General features: G+C 38.9%; 2 protein-coding genes across 4 annotated transcripts; one reads left to right on the forward strand and one right to left on the reverse strand.

The window, feature by feature from the left end:
• Window positions 1-494: 494 nt before the first annotated feature.
• selenop (selenoprotein P) lies at window positions 495-3,980 on the reverse strand. Of its 2 annotated transcripts, none has more exons than XM_020937905.2 (5): window positions 3,882-3,980; window positions 3,116-3,345; window positions 2,585-2,797; window positions 2,387-2,504; window positions 495-2,189 (listed from the first exon to the last, which is right to left on the reverse strand). In XM_020937905.2, the coding sequence occupies exons 2-5, from the start codon at window positions 3,316-3,318 to the stop codon at window positions 1,623-1,625; spliced, it is 1,101 nt and encodes a 366-aa protein (XP_020793564.2). In that variant the 5' UTR covers window positions 3,319-3,345; window positions 3,882-3,980; the 3' UTR covers window positions 495-1,622. The 2 variants fall into 2 exon arrangements, with proteins under 2 accessions (XP_020793564.2, XP_020793565.2); XM_020937906.2 differs by having other exon boundaries at window positions 3,116-3,348; window positions 3,882-3,938.
• Window positions 3,981-6,678: 2,698 nt separating this feature from the next.
• On the forward strand, window positions 6,679-10,521 carry znf131 (zinc finger protein 131). Of its 2 annotated transcripts, none has more exons than XM_020937942.2 (9): window positions 6,679-6,803; window positions 7,343-7,484; window positions 7,580-7,681; window positions 7,836-7,980; window positions 8,076-8,181; window positions 8,325-8,495; window positions 8,574-8,946; window positions 9,021-9,151; window positions 9,738-10,521. In XM_020937942.2, the coding sequence occupies exons 2-9, from the start codon at window positions 7,352-7,354 to the stop codon at window positions 10,191-10,193; spliced, it is 1,617 nt and encodes a 538-aa protein (XP_020793601.1). In that variant the 5' UTR covers window positions 6,679-6,803; window positions 7,343-7,351; the 3' UTR covers window positions 10,194-10,521. The 2 variants fall into 2 exon arrangements, with proteins under 2 accessions (XP_020793601.1, XP_055018110.1); XM_055162135.1 differs by lacking the exon at window positions 6,679-6,803 and adding an exon at window positions 6,835-6,967.
• Window positions 10,522-11,427: the final 906 nt, after the last annotated feature.

Here is an 11,427-nt window from a genome sequence, read left to right on the forward strand (position 1 = left end):
TACTCCCTCTACTGACCAGGTTTTGTCATGACGCCTTTATCCACAGACAGCTATCTGTGACAAAGTTGGTGATTTTTAAAAACATAAAATAAAAGAAGATTAGTGAACAACAGTCTTGATAAATGGATTCAAATAAATTGTAAATTATATTTGCATTATATTGTGGAACAGCTATCCACATTTGTGCAGAGTAAAAAAATGCAATGCCCTTGTTTTTAAGATTACATTGCAAGTTTCTGTTCCTTTTTATTTCCAGCTCTTGTTGCAACATTATTCTTCCTTACTCTACTCTTATTTCTCTTACTTACTCTTATTATGGGCAATTATACTTTTGCATATCTCCAACAACTGTAATATTTCAGCTTTGTAAAAATATATCTTTCACTGCTAATAAAGGTTTATCTAAAAGTTACATTTTTCATAAATCAGTTGGTGCGTCTTTGTTATCCTTCCATTAGGTCATGATTATAACAGCAGAACAAAATAAGACAGCATTAGAATTCCTCCAGCACTTTATTCAACACTTCTTTTTCAATTTTAACTTTCACACAAAACACTTTTCTGCACAGACATCAGATTTACAGGTTGACTTTTTTGGTCTTTCCCCACAAATCATCATAAAGTACAGAAAGTATTCCAACTGTATATGTCTCCACACTTTTCCTTCAACTTTTCCACACACTGGAGTCTTCACGTATTTTAATCTCGTAAAGGAACTTACTGAGTGCAAACTGCTATAAAAACCTAAAACATACTCAAGATAAAAGGAATGTAGGTGACAAATGCAAGATGTAACATAACATAGGAGTGATGTGACTTCAAAACACCATTCATTCCACATTTTGGTTTATAATGTGTATATAGTTTGATGTAGTTCTTTAGATTCACACATTTTTCTTTTAAAAATCCATTCATATTGATATATTTCTTTTATTGACCATGTTCATGTTTAAGAATCTCCGCTTTTTCCTTCCAAATTTCAGACAGACGCCACTAGAGCGTAGTTTCTGCATCTGCCTTCATAGACGAAGGAGAGAGCAATATGGAAAAACCTAACCTCTGAACATAACAATAATAAGTTACACTGCTGAGAAAGGATTGGAGGAACCCAGGATAGTAATTAGTTTGTGAAAAATATTTCAATTTACAGTAAGTCTCCTATAATATAACGGAGAACTATATACTGCTATGGAAACTGACATTACATTTAAGACAATGTCATTTCAATGTTGATTTATTTTTGAACAGTAATTTTTGACAAACCAATTAGGCTATAACATTCTCCTTTATTTGTACATTGCGTTGTTTTGTATAAATTGATAATTGACCATAACTAAATTGTGTATTTGAAGTTCCTCAGTAATTAGTAATAGTTGGGTTATTGTAAAGTCATACCTCTTTTGAAGATGATTGTGAGTCCCTCCATCCTCTCTCAGAGTAATACTAGTTGGTAAAATGAGCCAAGATGACTCACAATGTTCAGAGCTGGTGTTAAAAATTAGCAAGACTTTGAAGTAGCTAATTTACATGTGCTGTCATTCTCAGCTCTGCACATGTGCGGGTCAGGCTCAGGGGGCTGCTGGCTGTGGCGATGGTCAGTCAGCAGGGGGTGCTCGTCACTGTCAGTTCTCAGTGACAGTGTTGAACTCACCACTCGCCGTTAGCCCGTGTCACCGTCAGGAGGCCGGCAGGGCGTCCTGACAGTGTCACAAGCCCACGGGCTGCTGCTGCTCGACCCCGGTCCCACCGTCGCCAAACAGCCTTCGTCAGTGTCAGCATCAGCTGGCTTTGGGAGCAGCCTCATTGTCAGAATTGGCTGTCCACTGTCAGCTGTGCTTTGACTTTCATTTGGCTTTCTCTGTAGCTCAGGGTCTGTGCATGACCTGAGGCTCCAGCTCTACCTGTACCACCTGCTGCAACTGGCTAAGGTCGAAATCACTCTGACCCTGCTGGCTAACTTGCTGCTGGTTACCATGGTGCTGCTCCTGGCCATCATGGCGATCCAATGGAGGAGGGCCGTGGTGATGGTGGCCGTGGTGGTGACCGTGGTGATGGCCATGGTGATGGCCGTGGTGATGCCCATGGTGATGCCCATGGTGTCGTGTGTCTTGGTCAACAGCTGGGGCAGCGTCGGTCTCTGGTTGAGCCTCAGTTGGACTCTCTCTGCACTCCGCTGGGATGTCTGAACTCTGAGTTTGAAAAATAATTAGTAGAATATTTAAAGTGCATAGTTACTGTATATATTTGCTTCATTTTTCTTTCAGCTTTTTCTTTCTTTATGATTCTTTGCTAACCTGCTTAGTTTGCTTTAAATATTTCCTCTTTAAATAATTTGTTATGAAAACATTACATGTATGAAGCAGTTATTACTTAGTACTTATGTTACCTCATTAGTGCAGTCTCCACAGACACGTGTGCAGTAGGTGTCTCGAATAGCTTTCTCAACATGACCTTGTCCAATGATGGAATATGGAAGGGAAATGTGCTGAGTCAAGCGTCCACATCTAAGAGGAAGACATTTTATTATAAAGTATTACAAACAAAATGAATTGTCCTTATCATTTCTTTGCTTCGGACATCTAACCTGTCATAAATGAAGAAGTCGTCCTTCTCTCCTTTCAGTGTCTGCCACACATCAGGCTGGTCCTCTGCCTGTTTGTACAGTGCGATGTTCGCTGTCAGTTTCTCTGCCAGAAGTGGATGAAGGCGCTGTGCTTGCGCCCCCTGGTGGTTGATGACCATGTACACTATATTGGTTAGTCCCTGATTCTCCAGCTTCTGGCGCAGGCCGTCCATTCTAAGGAGAGGAGAATGAAAAATAAGACTTTTATGTCTGTTATTGACTTTGCAATATCAAATGGAAAGAATGTTTACTTTATCCCAAATTATGTGACATAAGTATAATTATTAGGTCTACTCATAAATCTTGAAATCATGAGTCTTGAACTTTAAAACTAGTTTTAAAACTTATTCCTCTTTCTCTGTATATTCAGTGTAACACAATAAGTCTAATAGCTTGTACTTTGTGTCCCTTTTACTTGCATTAACATGCACTTGTAAATGTTCTTACATGCCCTTATCCACCAGTATTAAGATAACAAAGCATACAGTGTACCTGCCAGCCTGCACCAGACAGAAGAGTCAGCTGGCTTGGAATAGTGCCACCACAGTCACCTTGCCCATAGCCTCCTTCATGGGCTCCACCTCTCCGATCTTCCAAGAGGGGGGCGTCTGGCAGCGCGGCCCCCCTCCCTCACTCTCAGCCCCGCCCCCATGGAGCAGGCCGAGAGCGAGGAGCAGGCTTAGCCACGCCCACATCCCCCGCTCTGCCTCTTCTCACCCAATCTGCTGACCACAAAGAAAGGGCAGGAGCATTTAGAGAGTGAAAGAGGAGAAGGTGGGAGGAGAGAAAAACAGGGATTGGTCGCATGATGGTACAAAAGGTCAACAAAAGGTTTTGCATAGTTTTTACGATTGCATCTTTTGCTCAGCTTTAAAGTGTCACAAAGTTGCAAAAGTCAGTGACAACATGTATTATGTCAAGTGAATACAAGTAAAAAAAAAAAAAAAAAAAAATATATATATATATATATATATATATATATATATATATATATATATATATATATATATATATATATATATATATATATTAAAAATGTGTGTATAAGAAAAAAGTTGTATTATTGCATCTATTCTGTTGTTTAGTAGTCATTAAAAAACTTTGCAAACCTGGTAGAATGGCATATAGCTATAAAGACTTATTTTTATTTTTGCATATATTAAAACACACTTTCTAAGAAGCAGTTCCTCTCTATGCACATTTCAGTTTACTTTAGAAGTTAAAAAGATGAGGTTTTAGGAGTTATATAAGCACTCACCCCTGTAAAAGATGTCTTCTCCCTTGTATGCTGCTGCAACTGCTCGAACAAAAACAAGTCTCTTCCTCAAGTGCTGCCCCTTTTATACCCTCCCCTGTTGTTGTGCTGTCAGGAAGGAGGACAAAGTTCACGCTGGGCTAACTGCTGATTCCAACAGTTTAAGACGTTACAAACATCAGAAAAAGGAACAGAGTTAGAATTGTGTAATAAATAAGCAGCATTTAAATCCAAGAGTGTCAAACATGTTCAGTTATTTAAAATTGTTTATTGTATTGATGAAATAGAAAAGAATAGAAAAAAATATGCATGAAAAGGACAGGTAACAGCTCAGATCTGTGGAGACAACTCTAGTGACAATAACAATGCATATATTTCAAGGTATTTTTTAACAGTTAAAAGGCATATCATTGGATTAATCCAATAAACATTCAGTGCAATACAATGGAACTTTCTAGTGAAAGGAAACAGGCTCCACCAGAAAAGTTATATATTGCACTGCTGAGTCTGCCATTAACAAGTGACCCACTTTATCAGTGTGACCATGCTACAGCTGGACGCATAATTGACCTGATATAATCAAAGGGTTATTTTAGTTTATGCACGTACTTTGTGGTGCCTGCAATATATCTAAGCTAATGCCACAAAAAAAGTTACTTATTTACAATATTTATAACGATAAGATCACAATGACATAACCAACGCCTCATTAAGTGTATGAGGTAAGGTTCAAAAGGCAATGAAAAAAATGGATTTGGTTAAGGGTTTCGTGTGGCTATGCAAGTTTTCTAGCCAACTTTGTGGTTGCACAATGCATGCTATGCAGGATGTGGAGCGAGACTTCAGAATATTAGGAAATAAGATTCATGTCTATTGCATTGTATTGTATGTATTGTGCTAATTTTCAACAAACAGAACAGAGTCAATCAATCAGTATAATTGTATTTGTTTGTCTTTGAGCAGTAGAATACTATAATAATAGAAAAGTGTTTCCCTGCCGTATTTAATGCTGAAAGCCTGTTGCATTGTTGGAAAAAGTCTGTGTTAACCAGCCACAAGAGCAGTCAACCCTGAACATGGCAACTACATATTGAAAAATTAAATAGCCCATTGATAGGCGACTTTGCAGCTGATGTCATCAACATGACCTTGGCATGTGAAGCTAACTGAAAGCACTACTCTGACAGAAGCTTTGTTACAAAAATTAGACTTAAACTGAGTTTTATTTTAACACAGTCTGACCAGGCAGCGCTGTCTTGATTGTAACTACAACAGGTAGTTGTAGTTACTAACTACTCAATCCTGGGCCCCCTGTTGTTCAATCTCTACATGCTGCCATTAGGCCAGTTAATAAGCAGCAATAACGTGTCGTACCACAATTATGCAGATGACACTCAGATCTACGTCTCTCTGGCAGCAGGAGACTATGGACCAGTGGAGTCACTTGGTCACTGCATCCAACAGATCAGTGTGTGGATGCAAAACAACTTTCTCCAGCTAAACTCTGACAAGACTGAAGTCATAGTGTTTGGTCCACAGAAACAAAGGGACAGTGTCAGCAGTCACCTCCTGTCTCTCGCTCTAAAACCTTCAAATCAGGCAAGAAATCTAGGGGTAATAATGGACTCAGACTTGAACTTTAACAGTCACATAAAATCAATAACATCTGCAGCCTTTTACCATCTAAAAAACATAGCAAAAATCAAAGGTTTACTGTCTAAATCAGACTTAGAGAAACTTATCCATGCATTTGTCTCCAGTAGGTTAGACTACTGTAATGGTCTGCTCACTGGTCTCTCCAAACGAGCTGTGAGACAACTGCAGAACATCCAGAACGCTGCAGCTCGGGTCCTTACTCGAACTAGGAAGTACGAGCACATAAGTCCTGTGCTCAGGTCTCTGCACTGGCTTCCTGTGCCTCAGAGAATAGACTTTAAAGCAGCTCTGCTTGTGTACAAGTCTCTCCATGGCCGAGCACCAAAGTACATCTGTGACATGTTAGTGTCATATGAACCATCTCGCACTCTGAGGACCTCAGGGACAGGCCTCCTGCTGGTGCCCAGAGTCAGGACTAAACAAGGGGAGTCAGCGTTTCAGGTTCATGCAGCTAAAACCTGGAACAGTCTTCCTGAACATGTGAGACAGGCCTCTTCTGTGACGCTGTTTAAATCCAGACTCAAAACATTTCTGTTTAACTGTGCATATAACTGAAAGGTTTTCATTCCGCACTCTTCTCTCTTTTTTAATTTTAATCTTCATGATTATTTATGTTTTGATTTGTTTTTATTGTGATTTTAATGTGTTTCTTGTTCTGTAAAGCACTTTGAATTACTTTGTGTACGAATTGTGCTATACAAATAAACTTGCCTTGGCGTTTTTCAGTTAGTCAGTCTCATCATTTTTACTGAAAATCAAACAGCTAGACCTGTATCGACCACAGTGTCCTGAAAATTAGTTGTTAGATCCATTTTGTATTTTTCTCTTGAGATTTCAGACTATTTGACAACTTGTGTTTCTGTTTACTAATGTGTGCAGTGTGTCACCATGGTAACTGCTGGATATTCCGCCAATAGAGATGCATATAAAACACCCTCAGCGAAATGTCACTTCAAAGTATCAATACATATAAAAGCAAACATATATCATAACCAATCTGAGTGCAGATACATGTAACACTGAGCTAGTTACCATTTGCCATGACCATTCGCACGGATTTGTCGCACATGTGTTTGGGACATGGGACGTAAACACCTGTCACCAGGCAACGCTGCGCGGCGTCCATGGGTTCGCAGAGGCTTCTGGGAAATTGAGGCCTAAAGTGGAACGACCGCCCTTTCTGGAGCTACTAGCAGAGAAGAGCGCTACGTGCATCGGTGGATTAATGTTCTCAAACTACTCTTCAGAAGTACAACAGTCTAACTTCAGGTATTTATATGTGTTGTGTCCAGTATTAACGACATCTCTGTGTGCTTATAATAAAGAAATACTCTTGGAAAATTAGTATTTTAATGCGCGGTTTGATGACGTAATGTTGATGGTCAAACACGAAATGGCGAGGATGCTAGGCCTGTTACCGAGAGCTCAGTGGGGTGATTATATGATTATTTTCCACGTTTTATATTTGAAAAACCTAATCATACCTCAATGGTATTCTGATAAGGCTAAAATAGATATACGACACCCCAATTTTGTGATCTTATACTGTAACATTTGCCAAAACCTGATTAGCGCTAATGCTACACTGAAGCTAGCTGTAACACATGTGTTATATAGGAAGGATCTCATTGCATAGCGTTAACATGTTTACTTACTGCGTGAGCATGATTTACTTAAACCACAAACACAACTTAATGCAGTTTCTTTATAAGTATTTGAAAGGCATGTTTGTTGAATAACGTGTACTGTATGTTGACTCAGCTGAGACAGGAGTAGCTGATGGTGTTGTTTCTGCTTAATATTTACAGATCAGAACTATGGCAGAGGTGGAGGTGGAAGTGGAATTGGATGACGGTACCCTGTATCCCGAACATTACAAAGTCATGATGGACAAACTGAATGAGCAGCGGCAGCTGGATCAGTTCACTGACATTACCTTGATTGTAGATGGTAATCAGCTTCAACACTCTCTTGACAGTGGCTTTTTTTTTTTTTTTTTTTTTTTCCCAAATCAGCAATTACTGGTTTTCAATTTTTATTTGTAGGGCACCAATTCAGAGCTCATAAAGCTGTGCTGGCTGCCTGCAGTCAGTTCTTTCATAACTTCTTCCAAGATTTTACTCAGGAGCCACTCGTTGAGATTGAAGGTATTCCATGCTCAAACTCAAAAATTACTTCTGCTATTTGATGAACTAATATGAAAGTGGAACTAACAAATGTTATGTTTACATTTACTTTAAATACCTAATTAATGCCAGGACCCTCCTAAAAAAAACATACCATTTTCTCATTGATTTACAGGAGTCAGTAATACAGCTTTTCGTCAGTTGATGGAGTTTACATATACTGCCACTTTGGCTATAACTGGTGAAGAGGAGGCAAATGATGTGTGGAAGGCAGCAGAGTATCTTCAGATGCAGGAAGCCATCAAAGCACTCGATGGCAGGTAATACTTCGAACTATGATGACATGTTTTTGTAGCACATGCTGAGCATACTGTATATGAAAAAAATAATCTAACTCTGTTCTGTTAACATTTAGGACACATGACAGTTCTGCTCTAACGAAGGGAAAGGTTAAAAAGCGAAAAATTGCAGAAACTTCAAATGTGATCACTGAAACTCTACCAACAGTAGAGGGAGAACAGGTCAGTTTCAAATTTTAAAATTTCATTTATTTTTAGTACCACTGAATATGTCTGTAATATGTGATTTTGACTAACCTATAGCTCAGTTTTAGAACTTTTTGTACTACGTATTTAATAGACCCAATTTCTTTGATATTATCAAGGTGAAAATTGAAGTACTTGGAGACGTTGCTATTGAAGAAGTGATTGAGGCAACAAAGCATTCTCAGGGTTCATCAGATGACTCTGCTTTGGCTCTTCTTGCCGACATCACCAGCAAGTACCAACAGGGGGAGCCAACGGTGCAGGTTGTCAAAAAAGGAGAACTAGAAGAGGTGTGTATACTTTTTGTACAATCCTAGGTTACAGATATTTGTTACTATGAGAAGATTTGACTTTTTGTGTTTTTTAAGGAAATTGCCTATCAGGAGGAAACTGTAACTGCCTCTAAATCATTGGAGGTAGACGTGGTAGAAGTCCAGATTTCTCAAGTGGACAACATATTTCGGTGCAGTAAATGTAATCGCAGCTTTAAGCTGTACTACCACCTGAAGCAGCACATGAAGGCACATGTGGGCTCCCTGGAGAAACCGCATGTGTGCGGTCACTGTGGGAAAGCTTACACCAGAGAGGGCGCTCTTAAGCAGCACGTCAGCACCTTTCATTATGATGCAGAAGATCTACCATTAAATCAAAAGCCACAGAAGAAGGTGCATGTTTGTGAATACTGCCAAAAAAACTTTGACCACTTTGGACACTTTAAGGAGCATCTAAGAAAACACACAGGTACATTTCTGTATTTAGATATTTTTACTTGTGGATGGCATGAAAATTCTCAATACAGTACTCCTCTTTCTTAGGTGAAAAACCTTATGAGTGTCCAGACTGTCATGAAAAATTTGCAAGGAACAGTACCCTCAAGTGTCATATGACTGCCTGTCAGAATGGAGTGGGAGCCAAGAAGGGACGCAAGAAAATCTATGAATGCCAGGTATATTCATCAGAAAATGCTATTTTCTAGCCTCCAAAACAGTGATTTTCAATCAGTCAACAACTTTATTAATCCCAAAAGGCAATTCAGTTTGCAGATCTCTTGCTCAAACCATAAATAAAATCATGTCATACAGCATACACATACATTCAAACCTCAGTGCATCAGGGGACATTTACTTTTCATTTAAAATGTATAAGGCAGAAGGAATAAAAGATGTAGCATAGCGGTCAATCTTTTCTTCTGGTGTGACATATTGCCTCCCAGTGGGCATTAGCCCAAACTGCGAGCATGACACATGGTGAGCTGTCACAGACCAACGAATAGATTTTTATAGATGGATATAGGTATAGATTTTGCTGTACATTGTGTAAATGCAGATTACTGTCAGATTATAATCTAATTTTGTATTGATGTTCGGAGTGTGACAAACCACTATTTCGTGTGGTAAACTCGTGGTAGATTATTGTGAGTTAGTTATTTGGGGAAAAAAATCATTATCAGAAGTGTTGTTAACTAATTAAAGTGTCATAGAATATTTGGTATTCATTGATGAAATCATCACATTTCCCTCATTTTCTCATAGGTTTGTGACAGCGTGTTCAATATCTGGGAGGAATTCAAGGACCATCTAGTGAGTCACACTGGAGACAAACCTAATCACTGTACTTTATGTGACATGTGGTTCACCCATCCCAAAGAACTGAAAGAACATTTAAAGGACATTCACTCCATTGAAGACAAGTCCAGTGACGAGCTGGTGGTCCCGGACGCTGCTGCCACTGCCGCATTGACAATAACTGCACAGAACCTAGAGGCAGGGGACAATGTACTGTTGGAGGATGGTATTCAGATGGAGCACGTCACTGTAGAGCCTGTGCACATGATGGAGATGGAGCAGGCAGCAACAGTGGTGGTGAATGAGGAAGGAGTGGCTGAGATGTGTGAGGAGGACGTGGAGAGACTGAAACAAGCCGGGGTGGAGATCCAGGTGGTACAGGTGGAGGGGGGCCTGGTCACCATGGAGGATGTGGTTGTATGAGGACACTGAATGACTTTTTTATTTGTATCATAATTTTCAGTATTTTGAAGGAAATGCTTCACTTTGAATTGTGCATGCTCGCCCTCGGCCAGTCAACGGATAAAGCACTCGGCCTTCAACTCTTTTCTTGATGAAGAGCAATGTTGATTCATCCCACAATTATGTATGTTTTTGTTTAGGTTAGTTGCCATTGATTGTACATTACATGAATTCTGAAGCTCTGCAACATTTTTAGTGTTTTGGTTTTTGATGAAAAATAATTTAGAAAAGACTTGTTAGCAAACAAATATAAACACGTTAAATTAAATTAAGATACTTTGAGATACAATGACTGCATTTTCATTGTTTAATATGAAGTTTGTGACCTGATGTCTGGTTATGCAGTACCTTTTGGAAAAGAACATACATAAAAAGTACAAGACAAGTACAGGCGTTTCCCAAATGTGTTGGGTGTTTGGATCTGAAATATATTTTGAAGTTGAAATTAGTGATATTTCACAAGTTAAGAGTTTAAATTGCAATTTAAAACAAAATTACAGATTAAAATAATATGTAAGGACTGTTTAAACCGCTACTCTTAAAAGTGCTTAATTTTTGGCTCAACTGCTGCTTCCTTTGCTGTAAGAAGGTACATTAAGATAAGTGACATTATATGCTACCATAAACAAAAACAAAAAAACTAAACAAAAAAAATGTTACACAAGATCAGTAAGACTCATATATAGCCTACTGTTAGCAGGCAGTAGTTGAATGTGTAGACAATAGATCATTACTCACTTAGACTTAGACTAAAGTAAGTAATAAAATCTGAAATCTCAGCTATATACAAGAGGTCATGGGATGACAGTACAACAATGATGAACAGGACATAGGGTTATTCATTACATAAGGGTGAGTTGTTGTACGTCTGTATGGAGTATGGTATGAATGAAGTCCTGTATCTCTCACTGGAGAATGTAAAATACTCTTATATCTATGGATATAGAGCGACCAGTCTAGGATGACCAGGTGTCCCTATTTCCCTGAGACAGTCCCAGTTTTGAGCCCTGTGTCCCCTGTCCCAGTGGATTTATCCAAAACCACAGATTTGTTCTAGTTTTATACAAGAAATGTTCCAGGTGTCCCTATTTTTGACCAATTTGATCCCTGCCAACAGTAAGGAGAGGCATACATGGTCATTTTATTTTGTTAAAATACAGAAAAGCTGCTTAAAAATGACCAAAACAAAGAAATG

This window comes from Boleophthalmus pectinirostris, unplaced genomic scaffold (genome assembly GCF_026225935.1).
Source record: "Boleophthalmus pectinirostris isolate CB_2022bp ecotype Guang Dong unplaced genomic scaffold, ASM2622593v1 HiC_scaffold_4, whole genome shotgun sequence".
In the NCBI taxonomy this organism is placed as follows: domain Eukaryota; kingdom Metazoa; phylum Chordata; class Actinopteri; order Gobiiformes; family Gobiidae; genus Boleophthalmus; species Boleophthalmus pectinirostris.

Bases quoted from the DNA above. Each gene is read 5' to 3' on its own strand.
- znf131 (XM_020937942.2), top strand. From the start codon at position 7,352: ATGGCAGAGGTGGAGGTGGAAGTGGAATTGGATGACGGTACCCTGTAT. The intron at 7,485-7,579 runs GTAATCAGCTTC...TTTTATTTGTAG, and splicing joins CATTACCTTGATTGTAGATG to GGCACCAATTCAGAGCTCAT. The intron at 9,152-9,737 runs GTATATTCATCA...ATTTTCTCATAG, and splicing joins AGAAAATCTATGAATGCCAG to GTTTGTGACAGCGTGTTCAA.